Source organism: Setaria italica, chromosome IX (genome assembly GCF_000263155.2).
Source record: "Setaria italica strain Yugu1 chromosome IX, Setaria_italica_v2.0, whole genome shotgun sequence".
NCBI lineage: Eukaryota > Viridiplantae > Streptophyta > Magnoliopsida > Poales > Poaceae > Setaria > Setaria italica.
In genome coordinates, this window is record NC_028458.1 from 57530724 (window position 1) to 57544756 (window position 14033).

Genomic DNA, 14033 nt, shown 5'->3' on the forward strand with positions numbered 1-14033 from the left:
ATAGATTCGTCTCGCGATTTAGCCTAGGGATTTTGCAATTAGTTTTGTAATTAGCTCATATTTAATCCTTCTAATTAACATCCGAATATCCGATGTGACACGGACTAAACTTTGGCTTCAGAATTCAAACACCCCAGAGTAAGCATGACGTCGATCTAGGACGTTGCAGTGCTGAGCTGAACGAACATGTCCTTCCCGCGACCTGCAACTCGACTTGCGAGTCAGTGGCCAGTCAAGTCGTGGATCAGAGAGCTGTAGTACGCGTACTTGCGGTCGATCACCTCGACGACGGACGCCCACGCATGCGGTCCCGTCGGCCGATCGAGACGACGGGCCAGCACGCAGCGAGGAGCACGCGCATGCGACGGGCGGCCGCTAGCTGGACGCCGCCGCTTCGATCGGCGGCTGGTCGACCGGCTGCGAAGTGATGATGATGGAGAAGCCAACAAGCCCCACACGTTTCGCACGGGATTATTGCGCTGGTTGCTGTATTGCATTGGGTGCGCGTGGCGTGTTGCGTAATGGCTGCTGGCGAGATATGGGTAGGCCAAAGCCGCGCCGGCCTCTCTGATGGATGCGCCTGCCTGCATATCCATCGAGCTGGTGACGACGATGCATGCCATGGACCATGGTCCCCGGCCTTCCGATTTCATTCACCTGCTGGCCAGCAGCAACGGCTCTGCTGCTTTTTCCTTCTCTTTTTCCTCCTCCTCCTCGATTCCGTTTCATTTCTGTTTTTGTGGTGCGAAGAATTGACAGCTGAACGAGGCCCTGAAAGAAAGAGAAACCAAACGAGGCTTGCTTTTGCTTTCATCTGCTGGCCGGCGGGCATGAACGAACCAGTCGTCCGCCGCCACCCCATATTTGTCCTCACGGGCACGTTGAGCTTGGGCAATTGCGGTTGGGGTTGGGCACGGCGGCGGCGGAGGTTCTACGGAGATGTGCCCGTTTGCAGCTCCAAAGTTTGTTAGGGATGATTTTGGTCAGCGTTGGAACAGAGTCGAAGAACGCCGCGTTCGTACCGGTAACAGGAAGGACAGAGCTGAGAGCTCCTACCACAAGCAAGCCCATCTTATTTCGACTAGTTGGAGGGATCCAATACTGTTGCGCACTTATTTAGCTCGTGGCATTAGTGTGCGGGAAAAAGACACCGTCCTTCCTTTGCCAAGTTGGAGCCGCGCTGTCCGTAGTAGGCCTGTAGTCCTACGAATGTGGGGAGATAGCCGTACAGCACTACCGGCAGCACTGTAGGAGTAGAATGTAGCACGCTGCACGCGTACGACCGCCGTAACGGGCAGTGGTGTAGAGTCGCCGGCGGAGCAGGGGAGGACAGCTTCCACCACCTACAGCATGAATGAGCCTGACCCATCATCCAGGGAACTAGGGAATCCAACGACCGAATCCGCAAGTACAAGGCTATATTCCCTTCCCCGGCCGGCGGGTCACGGTGGTTGGCTTGGTTAAGCCAAGCCGGCGGGCGCAGTCGGCAGTCGCGCTCGACGCCGCCCGCCCGCCTCGCGCGCGGTGGTTAAGCTAAGCCGATAGATATCGAGTTCCGCGACAGCGACGCGCCGCGCGCCAGCCACGGCCCCCGCCCCGATAGTAGCAGCGGCGCACAGCTGTCGCGACCGCTGCCTGTCGGTGCCGCCGCACGCACGCGCGGGCCTCGCCCCCCTCCTTACCTCCCGTCTCGTCCCAATCCATCACGTCCTTCCCAAGGATGGATATACCCTAGGCACGCCCGAGCCGGTGGAACAAAACGGAAGCAATACATCTGGAGCCACCCCCATGCATCCAGGGTGCAGTCTCCGTTACAATACAATCCATGCGTGTGGCGATGGATGTGAATTCTGAGCGCACACGGTCAACTAAATCTAAATGAACGCCGGCCGGATCGCTCTCCTGCTTCCTCAACACCATTGCCATCTCAATATAAAACCGCACAAAGGAAACGACTGACGGATCGATCGCTCCTGTTGTTGTTGTTTGTTTGGGGATAGAGAGACAAGACAAGCAGTGACGTCGATCGAGGGCAGGCGCTCAAAGTCTCTCCACAGTGAACTGTCTGACAACTCCTCATCAGAGAGTCTGCCGGCATGCACACGTCGACAGGTGCCCTGACGGGTAGTAACTTTTCCCCCCTACATTTTCCACGCCCGGTCCCTGTCCAGCTCCATCCACTCACTCTACAGTGTCGCGGCGAGCGGTCGGTTTCGAATCCTGCGGGAGATGTGTACGAAACGCCAGCGACAGGAGCCTTACCCAAACCAAAACCTCCTCTCGCAATCTATCATATTCACCAACAGCGGCTTCTTCAACCTTGACAAGAGCTCCGTGCTTGTGCCGTCGTCTGTCTGTCTGCTCCGGATAAAATCGGATTCTGCTTCAGTATTCTGGCAAAGACTGGCTCATCACGCAAACATTTCATGACTCAGTAGGGAAATTGATCGTTTTCTTTTACGATTCACCCAACACATGCACTCTGAGTGACTAAGGTATTCTGAATCGAGATAAAGTACACACACCAGCGGAAGGGAAGTGCAGGCTGCAGGTAAACGACGCCAACGGGATACCTATCGGATTAGTTAGCGCGTACGCATGCCCAAAAGGATCATCAGAAAGGTAAGGGAAGACAAAGAACAAAGCTGCTAGGCTAGGGGAAATCCAATCTAGAATAAAGCATTGGGCTTTGGATCGCATGGCCGTATGTGCGAGGCAAAAGAGCATTACCCTCCTCCTTTTTTCAGATATCATGTTCCAGAATAGGGACTGTAGGACCTGAACCTTTACGAAAAGCAAAGTTTTTTCTTCTTTAAAGGCAAAGGCCAAGGCCAATGGAAAAGGAACAGACAGAGGACGTGACACGAGGGTGGGTAGCTTCAACAGGGGTTGCAGTGCAGAGCCTCCATTCGTTTGGTACGACAAGCGCTTGATGTAGCAGTACTTGGTTGGTTACTTCCAAGCTCCACCTGTTCCTTGACCAAACCACACACTTCATTGAGTTCATTCAACACAAATAGGAAGAAAAAAAGGAAGATGCGCGGCGTCCAGAGATGTCTTTGCTTTGCTTTGATTTGAGTCTTTGACAATCACGGCATCTCGCAAGAAAGACTCGAAGCCCTTGTTGACCTGGTGTAAAGGAGCACATTTTGGCCATTGGAAATTCGATCCAGTGGGTGAAATTTTAGCGTCTTGTGCGTGGACGCGTGCGCGTGCCCGATGGCTGGGAGCGTTTGGGAGGCCGTGGCCGAGGGGCACCAGAAATTGTGGAGAAATAATTCAGTTGGTGAGGGGCGTCTGTTGGGGAGGACAAGGGTCCCAATCGCCTGGTTGGTCCACCTACAGCCATTATCCGCGTCCATCCATTCCTTTTCGTCTTCCTCCTTCCTCCTCCTCTTGCGGTCTTGCCGGGCTTCGACGCTACTCCATCGTCTCTCCACTCCCCTGTCTGGGCCTCCTCAGCCTCCACACACACCTTGTCCCGTCGGCCCAGAAAGAAAGCCAAACCCTCCTGCATCCCTCCTCTGCTTTTTTTTTTCTGCTACACTGTTTGCAAGCGTTTTTGCTGCAGCAGCTTGCTTGGTTTGGGAGCTTACTGACAAGACCAATCGTCAAACAGATCAATGTGATCGATTGCTGGTACTGATAAACATGTCCCATGGCAATAGGGGTCAGGGCTGGCTACTCATCGCTCGAGGAGTAGGAGGTTTGATCGCACACTGAATCCGAAGGATCACTGCGTCTTCTGACAGCAGAGTCAAAAGGAGGGGAAAGGGACGAGGCTTCCCTCTATCGCCAGGCAGCTGCATGCTGCAGCCATCAACCTTTCTGATGACCCTTCAGTTCAGTCATATGATTATTGATCGTTAACACCAGTTCGTCCGATCCCCCATCGTCTCAGAGTAGTTGTTGGTTGGTGATGGAATGCTTGCTTTGCTCCAGTACTTTTCCTGATGGTCCAATTCGGCCCGGCGCCATCGCTGGAGAAGAAAGCCGATGGCCACGGAATATATTGTTAGTTGAGCCTCTGCTCGATCCATCACTTGCAAAGTCGCAAGTACAGTGGTTACCTGTTACCTCAGACACGAGTGTACCTGAGCAAACCTAGCAGCATCCAGATAAACGGCATCCCCGTGTTGCCTTTTCAAGGGGGAGGCCGTGCTATCTGATCGCGACGCCGCACCAGAACCAGGCAGAGTTCTGACCGCATCATGGCATGGCGAGGGGTAATGATTTCGGTTGAGCAGGTGGCACTTTAAGAATCGATTGTTGTCTTGAGAGTAACTGCGACAGTTAACTTTCATCCGAGCCTCAGACACGAGGATGGACACGCGACATGTTTGTTGTGGTTCCTGTTACACAGAATCTGTTTCTCTGCCAGCAGCAGAGGCAACTCTGTTGAAAAGGCTTGGCAACTCTTCCAACTGCTACCGGTTCGTGGAAATATACTTCCCCATTCCTTCTCCTATTTTGCCTGTGAGGTGTGTGAACTAGTGCGAAACCTTCAGTTTTGCAGGTAGAGTTCAACCTGCATGGCCATGGCCCAGGTCTTATCTAGTTCTTGGGGGACCTAAGTCACTGATATGATTGAGCTCCTAATTGTCCACAATTATAGGTTGGCAGGTTGCAAAGAAGTGACAATGCCACGATAGCATGACGTAAGTGTTACCAATGCTATAGCATGCTGGATCCTCTAATCTAAAAGTGTTATAAGACTTTACAGGCTGAGCATCACTTTACATAAAAAATTAGTCATGCGATAAGAAGCAAAAAGTTCCGCATTGTCTTGGCATTCAGGTCATTAAATAATGAACACATTATTTATTGATGGATCTGAATGTGAAACAAGCGAATACAGGGCAAATCTGTCCTCCTTTTCAAGACAGTAACAATGAATCTGAAGAACCAGAATAGTCTCATTTTACAGCATGAGAACATGGATGAAATGGGCGTCATGAGTTAGTAAATGTTTTCAATAGGTTAACTCCTAGCACATTACAGAAACAGCTCCAGGCCGAGGTTTGACTCGCAAAGGGAGCAAAAACAAGAGGGCGTATTCTTATCAATTGGAACAATGCTGATGCTCAGAAGCCTCAGCAATGTTCACTCCTACAGCACCATTGCGCTGATAAATATGTACACTCTCATCAAAAGAGCCATGCCTGGATTCGCAAGCCAGTTCATCGCATTGCGTGGTGCCATCTCAAAAAATTGGCCAGCTTTCATGGTTGATGACCTGGTGGCATGGGTGTTGCAAATGAAATAATGTCGATGATCATCAACATATGCTGCAATAAACTTACGAGCTCAAGAAAGCTACATTTCAGTGTCACCGGATGTAGCTTCTAACAAATGATGTTCCTCCTATGCAACTTAAACTGTCAGAACTCTGCAAGACAAGAATGAACCAAGCTAAGTTAGGAAGCTATATGAGAAATGAGATAATGTACACAATAAAATCATATTGCCAGATTTAAGTACCTGGGACTTTGGAGAGGGGAACACGTTCCAAAACCGGAGTGTTTCATCCCCAGCACCAGTAACTATGGTCTGTTGACACCAATAATGGAAAGCCAGTGAGAACAAATTATGCTAGGAATATCAAACACAACTTGGGAACCAGTAGTCAAGACTCACCTGTCCATCAGGGGAAATAGCTAAATACAATACTCTGTATGTATGGCCTGTCAAAGTGGCAAGCTGCAAATAACCAAGGAGAATGGAATTAATACAGGCAATAACAGGTACGGTATAATAACTTAATTTCAGAATAAGCCTGCACCATACCTTAGACATTGTTGGATATCTCCAAACAATTATTTGGTTCTGAGAGTATCCATGGGTGCTAACAAGCTCATTTACGTTCTTCGACCACACGAGATTGCAGACCTGCGAAGTCATTTAGCACCCTCAGTACCTCAGTATTTGTAAGCAAACAAGATATTCAACCCTATCCTGCCCCAATTCCATGCAAACAATTACATGCCTTCAGTGTACTGAGAGAAGTCTTTGAATACCTCAAACAGAATCAAAGTGAAAGCCGGCGAACTATTCTCTTTTTTCTTTGTTATTTTCCTTCTATTTCTATTATTGATGCATTACATATATATATATATATATATATATATATTCCTTTTCTCTTTGTTTTCCCTTCTTGCTTGGGACTAAAAGGCTTTTATTATTGTTGTTTTCCACTGTTTGAATATATTTCACAATGGAAGTATGGCTTCTTGCAGATGTGGATTGAAACTTAAATTTTAGTAGGTAAATTACATCTCAATGATATGGAGTCTACAACTTTTCTGAACTATTTTTAGAATACAAATATACTGATGTAATAAAATCTTCAAAAAGGTGAAAAACAATTGCAGTTTTGTATCAATGAGCAGGAAGATAAACAAGGATTGCAGTGGGTTGATTCATTGAAAACTACCTGACTGCCAGTGTCCACACAGCTCAAGTGTGTATTTGTGGTCGTATTCCAAAATCGTATGCATCTATCTGCGGTTCCTCCACCAGATGCAAGCAGACCATGGAGATGGGGTGACCAGGCAATAGCTTTGACAGCTGCCGTGTGCTCAGTATACTTCAGTACAGGTTGTACTGAATGTGGATTCCAAACAAAAAGCTGGACAAGGGGGAAATATTAGTGCAAAAAGAAATTGCATTGTGGAATCCTAAAAACAGGGCACTCCAAAGTAATGGAAACATATGGACAGGCATCTTACTCTGTTGTCATTGCCACCAGATGCAAGCTGGCGATTGTCGTAAGACCACTTGAGCCCACAAACCTGGAAGATGCGTGGAATTATAAAACTACGATCAAAATAAAAACATGAAGCTTCACTAAGATTATGGATACAATTGATAAATAATCAGAAATTTGATGCAATGATAAACACAAAAAAATACTATAAGGAGACACGACTAGATTACCTCAGATTTATGCCCGGTAAGCTTGCTAACGTAATCTTCTTGAGCACGGATATCATGGTGGAGGATGCTCTTGTCGCGACTTCCAGAAGAAAGCAATGAGGAACTCCACGCAAGAGCACCTACACGCATGCGATGGCTTTCCATCGTTCTTATTCTTTTACAGCGGGTTGCATCCCATATCTGCATAAGATCAAATGTAACAGACAATCAGATTTCCAGGGACACTTTTAAGTCACAACTCCGCATATCAATACGAAAGGATAGCAGAACTGATAATTTTGCTATTTCTACAAATTTATCTAAATCGATTCCGTACCAAAAAGGTTTTAAATCAAGCAAAACTGGATAGATTTCATTCTTTGAGATTTGAGCATATAAGTGAATGTCATTTATAGTAGTTATGGTTTTCCATAAAAGTATACAATCATCAAGGTCTTCTGCATAAGTTCTTTTGTCAACCATAATGCCAAAACGAGTAAATCAAGAGAAAGGACTACCATAAATAACCAATCCATACAGATGCTAAAAGGCACAACCATATAGGTGCTAAAAAGGCACATTGTGTGATGCTTCCTATTGCAAAACTGTCGAATTTCTTGTAATTGCTGCATACAGCAGTATTTCTTGATGCTTACATGCATTGTACTAAACGAGATTCAAATATCATCCAGCACTTGATGGATTGTGAACAAATCATCTAACAATACTCAAGGTAGGAACGGGACATAACCTGAACTTTTCCTTGATTTGTCCCTACAGCTAGGTGGGTGCCACGCTGCGCCCACCCCACAGAACAAACATTGTCATCCAACCCCAAATCACATAGCTTGGTGACCTGTGCAATGGACAACTGTTAGCAATCCATCTTCAATTACCAGAATTCATATACTTGCAAGGGTGATCATGGTTGCTCACCTTGCTGCTGCATGCATTCCACAAGTAAACACAATTGCCCAACCCGACAGCAAGGACGTTATGTGACGACCAATCAACGAGGTTGAGGTAGAAGTCATCCTGCAATGCGGGCGCATCCAGCACCTACAAGAAACAGCTAGACAATTAGCTTAAAGACACAAAATTGTCAGTACAAAGCCTACAGAGTTCGCATTACGTTCTTGAAATCCCACTCTTTCAGCATTCCAGAATCAAGAATTAAGGTAATTGGTGATCGAAAGATCAAATATTTCACACTCCAAGAAGTAGAATAGGCCCGTTCAAGAAACAGAAGGCATCAAAGAAACCAAATCAAGAATCGGAGAAGGCCCAATCAGGGAAGCCGCAAATCCAATTCCCCTTCTGACCTTGTAGGGTGACCTAGGGATCTTCCTCGGCCCGGCGCCCCTCCTCGTGAAAATGCCGGGGAACAGCGCGTCCTCCTCGTCCTCGCCGGAAAATAGCGCCCTTTTGGCGTTCCGGGGCACCTCCGCCTTGAATCTGAAGATGTTCCCCGTCGCAGGGGTGCCCACCGCCGACGCCCCCGCGGAGGAGGAGGAGGAGCACGCGGTGGCCGAGGACGCGACCCGGTCGGGCGTGTCGGGCCCGAAGAGCGCGGCGCGGAGGAGCGCGCAGTACGGCGACGTGGGGGGCGCAGATCCGGAGGAGGCGGTGGGTCCACTTGCCGCGGCGTCGTGGGAGGACGACGGCGAGGGGGCTAGGTCGAAGAGCGCGAGGTTGGATCCGGTGCGGCTGGGGATGAAGCGGTCGCTGTAGACGGTCCGGGAGGCCGGCGTGGGCGCGGATGCGGCCGTGGAGGCGTGCGATGGCGTGGCGGAGGGCCGGGAGGAGGGCGCCCCCGAGGCGAGCCGCGAGTTGGGCGTGGACGCCGGCGTCGGCGGCTTGGAGGACGCCCCCGTCGCCGTGTTCTCCATCGGTGACGGCGGCGGCGTGAGGTGGTGGTGGTGGTGGTGGTCCATGGGGGCGAGGAGTGGATTTGGGGATCGGGGGGACGCCAGCCACGGGGTGGGGGGAAGAGGAGGGTGGTGATGGGTTGTGGACGCTCTCGCTGTTGCTCCTGTTGTAGTTCGCGCCCCCGCGCTTTTTCTCTCTCCTCTCCTCATCTCATCGGGGGATTTTGCTTTTTTTTACTCCACCCGGCTTTCGCGTGGAGCATCGTTTATTCGTCTCCCTTTCCGTTTTTGTTCTTTTGTTGGAGAAAAGAAGAGGATATCCTTTTAATTTTAATTTTTATAATGCGATCATCCCTAATGATTTGCATTGGCTACCCTGCACGTGTCTCAGATCTTCCGATGTCTGACCGAACACCGAATGCTGCAAGGAGGAGTCGTCGTTCCGACGCTTCCTAGCATCGCTGGCTGTGTCATTTTCCACGCAAATTAAAGAAACAAAAACTAGATCGCATCGACAAATAGAAAAAAGAGAGATAGAGAGAGAGAGAGAGAGTTAATGGCATCTTCACATATGGGGAATATATTCTGAAAACGTAGAAAAGAACTCTCAGATCTTGGGCATTTCTCGGCTCCAAGAAAAACAAGATCTTGATCCTTTTTTTCCTTGCTGGCACGCTAGCTCGTAGTAGATCTTGATCATTGCAACAGGTAGGTAGGTAGGCGGGCGTGTGATTGCGATCCGATCAGCTCCTTGGAGCTTCACTTTGGGCGCGCTCCCTCCCAGATCTTGATCCTTGGACTTCGCTTTGGCGCGCTCTCAGATCTTGATCGTGCTGCGATCTAGTGAGCTTCTGGAAATTCACTTTTGTTACTACTTAGGGGGTGTTTGGATACGAGATACTAAACTTTATGAGGGTCACATCGGATGTTCGGACGCTAATTAGAAGGACTAAACATGAGCTAATTATAAAACTAACTGCAGAACCCCTATACTAATTCACGAGACGAATCTATTAAGCCTAATTAATCCATCATTAGCAAATGGTTACTGTAGCACCACATTGCCAAATTATAGACTAATTAGGTTTAATAGATTCGTCTCGCGAATTAGACTCTATCTGTGCAATTAGTTTTGTAATTAGACTATATTTAATACTCCTAATTAGTATCCAAACATCCGATGTGACAGGTACTAAAGTTTATGGGTGTGTTGCCAAACAGGGCCTTAGGTGGCATTACATATGTTTGGTTGTGGTGGTTTGTAATTAATTGACACTGTAATCGAATCCCCTACCTAAATAATATCTATACAAGCTTGTTACTCCTCCTTCCTCACCGTAATCAGATATAGCACACACAATAATCTGATTACTATCTATTAGTCCGGCAGTCCGGGCCGGGCGGGCGGCCACGGCCACCAACCAACTCCGCGGCGCCGCTCCGTCGCCGGACAGGTCGTCCACGCTCCACCTGGCGGGCGCACGTCGCCGCGTGGATGGGATAGCTGTGCGTGGACACCCATCCGGCCCCGGCGGTGGCCAAGACAACATGTTGCTGCAGCCGGCCGGCAATGAATGAGAGTTGAGAAGACGGCCTGATTTGTTTACGCTGATCCAGTAGCACCTACAAGCAGACCGGCGGCCGATAGGTAGATCCACATATCACATGGCCATTGATTCTGATCCCAACTCCAAGGCTTGTTTTATCTGACATGCTCTCGGTTACTGACTGCTCCGCGCCTAGAGGAACATTCCCGGTTTTTTACAAGCACGAGGAACCTCGCGAATCACTGTGATTTCTCGTAGTCGTAGCAAGCTGCTGCGGGGCCATAAACAAAAACGTCACGGGCATCTCGCTTACTCCTGCCCACATGAGCTTGTCAGCAGGGAGCCCGGCTGAGCTGGTCTGCTGGTGGATGCGTCACCCAGCAGAAACATGGAAAGAATCGTGTCCTACAAACCTGCATGTGCCGTTTACTTTCAGCGCGTAGCAGTACGTCTGAAAATGATGGGGTGTTTTTATCATCAGCGGTGCGGCGTTCTGTAATTAGGAAATGGAGGGCCAAACCAAAAACCACACCAGGCCAACACAAGAGAACGACATTTTCGTAAAGCTTTGTGTCCTTCCGGGCTTGCGGATGGGCCAGCACGCCCGGCCATCAGCAACCTGTTCGTGGAGTGGAACAACCGGTTGCCGGCCGTGCACTCCAGCATTATGAATGGTGCATCGTCGCACACTCTGGTGTCTCTTGCTCAGCGCGACGCAATGATGGCCAACAGGTAAACAACACGCGGAATCAAGAGTAGAAGACATCGAGTAGACAATAGCACAAGTGTACCAGGTTGGCATCACCTGCAGTCCCTGCAAACAAGTGTACTACGGCTTATGGGACTGTCCAAATGGTTAGAGGTCAGCAAGCGTCGGCGGCGATGAGCGCCGGCGACCCACCGACCGAATGGGCAAGGCCCCACCCCAAGCCAACAGAGAATGGGCCTCTGCGGGCCAAAAGCGGGTTCTCCACTAATTGGGCCTCCGCTTGGACCAGAGAACCTACCTCTGCCTGACCGGAGTAGTCTACTAAAACGCTGGGCGGATCTTGATGTGAACATCGCAGCAGCACCGGCATGACAGAAATGGAGATAAAGCTACGATTTCTCATGTCAACAGTCAACAGAAGTGCTTCATCAGGGGTTGAAATCCACGCTCCAGTTTAATAGAATGAAACAGGACAGCACCGCACGAAGAGCTTCCAATGTTTATATTTATACACAGGTCTTTTGCCTTTAGAAACTCGGCAGTCATGGCAGAGAATGATACGCTTCTGGTGACGGACTCTATAAGATAGCCAGAAATGGCCAGTTACGGTTTAGGAGACTGATCGCATCATGACATGCAGGTGAAGTTGACTGCAGCAACATCAAATGTTTCAGCCTGAAGGCAGCGGAGATTCAGTCACAATGCTTCAGGAAGGCCGACATTCAGAACAGAACAAGGCCTTGCAGAAAACGGCAATCGGTGATCCGAATCCATATACTGTAAGCACGCCTCGTTAGCCTTCCAAATGGACCAGCAGTGGGGGATGTCTTCAAATGAGTGGTTTGGTTTATTTCTCACAACAAACGCAAGGTGTTCAGAGACAAAAGAGGTAGACTGTTAAACGACAGAAAAGTAATATGTCCTGCAAACAAGCACAGCACCTTACGAAATCATTCATTCAGGGACAAAAGCTTGGTAAACCCATACTGTTATATCAGTAGTTTCCCAACTGTCATCATCCTTATGCAGTGCAATATTTGTTCAGTACTTCGGATAAAGAAGAAAGCCAACGAGCTGAGAGAGGTCGGTACAACCGCTAAGTATTTGTTACATAAGGATTACATTTGCCACATGTTTGACTCCAGAATCTTCGATCAATCAACGAAAAGCTTTACCACACCGAGGTAGCAAAACTATAACACTACAAGCTCACTAGTACAAAAATTTGACGATGGGTTCTCTTTACTCCTCAGCCCCTGTTACTGACTGAATATGCAACTTTCACAGGTCTGCCTTGCAGTTCAGACTGATTCATTGCTACAGCTTTCTCAAGCGACTCATCATCTTCAAAATCAACATGGCAGAAGCCACGAGAACCGCCGGTTCTTTTATCAATGGCAAATCGCATCGACGCAATCTTCGATGACTTGAAGAAAGCTCGCAAGTCCTTTTCTGTAACATTCCATGAGAGATTGCCAACATATGCGGACAGGCAGCCCACAGACTTCTCAGGGTCAGTTTGGAACTCTGCCTTCCTTTTCTTATTTGAGCTAGCAGTAACCCTGCATCTTTCAACCCTCATATATCTGTTACCACTGTAGAGGTAAGCATATATTAGTAAAAAGGGAATTTTGGCCAGCGTGCTGTCATGAGTAAAAAGAAAGGATTGATGCTCTCAAGCTTACATTTTGAATCCATCAAGCTCAATAGACTTCGCTGCATCTTCGTCTGACTGCAGTGGCCGAGTGGAACGGAATCAGAGTTGTCAAAGATAACAAGAAATACCATCAAGTTGCATGATCACGATGTAACTTCTGAGATTTCTTCAGCATTCTTAACCAATACCAGTACTTATCAAGTCCATGCCGATAAGAGTAAACAAAACAATCAACAGCTCTGTCATCTAGAAGGCAGTCAAAATAAGAGCAACAAAATTGAAGCAGGGGTGCTGCTTGGAGCCCTGGCACCCACTATGATCCATGTACCCCATGCATTCAAGAAGAATCAACTGCTTAAAATGGTTAAACAATGATGTATTTGATATTTTGGCTCCTTGTATATATGCTACTAAAGTACTAATTCGCCCCCTCTATGTATATTTTCTGGCTCCTAGCAATATCGAGGTTGATAATTGCAGCATAGCAACAAACAACGAAATACTGAAATTACCACATCGTTTCAGTGGCAACTTGAGCACATTCTTACCCTTATCACCGCTGAAATTACCACATCGGCATCAAAGGAGAGCAATACTGCGAAAAGTGATGTAATGTAATGCCTACAGAAAGGAAGTGTGGTGGGTATGGACCTCGAAGCAGACGAAGGCGAGGCCGCGGAAGTTGCCGGAATCCGGGAAGCGAGAGAGCTGCACCGACCGGAGGGGGCCGTAGAACTCGAACAGCTTCCGGATGTCCACCTCGGTGGTCGTGTAGGGCATGCCGCTCGCCACCACCTTGCCGGGCTCATAGCCCTCCGCTGCCGCCGCCGCCTCCGACTCCTCCGCGCCTGCCGCCGCCGCCGCCGCCGCCGCCGACTCCTCCGCGCCTACCGCCGGTGGCTCTTGCTCCGGCTCCACCGACGGATCTTCCTCGGCCGCGGCGGCGGAGAGAGGCTGGCCCCACTTGTCCTTCTTGGGCTTCTTCCGCTTCTTAGCCTTATCGGGGCGGGGCTTGGTACAAGGAGCATGCTCCTCCGCCGCCATAACTAAACCCTAGGTCCCTTCGCCCTTTCTTTTGCCTTACGCCGCAGCCGCAACTAGGGTTTTCCGCTTTGAGGCAGAGCGTTGAGCTACCAATTCTCAAAGAAAAATAGTCTCCTTTTCAGAAAGAAAAAAAGAAAGATAGTACCCCCAATTTATTTTTTTAACGTAAATATTTCCCGATTTCTTCTATTTAATGTCCCAACTTTTTTTTTAACAAGAACACTTCCCGATTCCTAATTCAGCCGCCAATAAGCCAAAAGGAATTTAGTGGTATGCATCTAATGGAAGCGTGT

At 48.7% G+C, this 14033-nt stretch overlaps 2 protein-coding genes across 3 annotated transcripts; both read right to left on the reverse strand.

The window, feature by feature from the left end:
- Nucleotides 1-4806: 4806 nt before the first annotated feature.
- LOC101775541 (protein FIZZY-RELATED 2) lies at nt 4807-8954 on the reverse strand. Of its 2 annotated transcripts, XM_012843078.2 has the most exons (11): nt 8238-8954; nt 7852-7974; nt 7667-7771; nt 6937-7116; nt 6729-6791; nt 6434-6628; nt 5788-5889; nt 5638-5700; nt 5482-5550; nt 5321-5389; nt 4807-5236 (listed from the first exon to the last, which is right to left on the reverse strand). In XM_012843078.2, the coding sequence occupies exons 1-10, from the start codon at nt 8847-8849 to the stop codon at nt 5330-5332; spliced, it is 1572 nt and encodes a 523-aa protein (XP_012698532.1). In that variant the 5' UTR covers nt 8850-8954; the 3' UTR covers nt 4807-5236; nt 5321-5329. The 2 variants fall into 2 exon arrangements, with proteins under 2 accessions (XP_012698532.1, XP_004985916.2); XM_004985859.3 differs by having other exon boundaries at nt 4807-5389; nt 8238-8953.
- A 3042-nt stretch (nt 8955-11996) lies between these two features.
- LOC101776488 (RNA-binding protein CP33, chloroplastic) lies at nt 11997-13827 on the reverse strand. Its single transcript, XM_004985860.3, has 3 exons — nt 13348-13827; nt 12725-12771; nt 11997-12634 (listed from the first exon to the last, which is right to left on the reverse strand). The coding sequence occupies exons 1-3, from the start codon at nt 13738-13740 to the stop codon at nt 12289-12291; spliced, it is 786 nt and encodes a 261-aa protein (XP_004985917.1). The 5' UTR covers nt 13741-13827; the 3' UTR covers nt 11997-12288.
- Between the last annotated feature and the right edge of the window lie 206 nt (nt 13828-14033).

Bases quoted from the DNA above. Each gene is read 5' to 3' on its own strand.
- LOC101775541 (XM_012843078.2), bottom strand. From the start codon at position 8,849: ATGGACCACCACCACCACCACCACCTCACGCCGCCGCCGTCACCGATG. The intron at 5,890-6,433 runs GTAGTTTTCAAT...ATGACTTCGCAG, and splicing joins GTGTGGACACTGGCAGTCAG to GTCTGCAATCTCGTGTGGTC. The intron at 5,390-5,481 runs GTACTTAAATCT...CTTGTCTTGCAG, and splicing joins TCCCCTCTCCAAAGTCCCAG to AGTTCTGACAGTTTAAGTTG.
- LOC101776488 (XM_004985860.3), bottom strand. From the start codon at position 13,740: ATGGCGGCGGAGGAGCATGCTCCTTGTACCAAGCCCCGCCCCGATAAG. The intron at 12,772-13,347 runs GTCCATACCCAC...CGGCCACTGCAG, and splicing joins TCGCCTTCGTCTGCTTCGAG to TCAGACGAAGATGCAGCGAA. The intron at 12,635-12,724 runs GTAAGCTTGAGA...TTACCTCTACAG, and splicing joins GAGCTTGATGGATTCAAAAT to TGGTAACAGATATATGAGGG.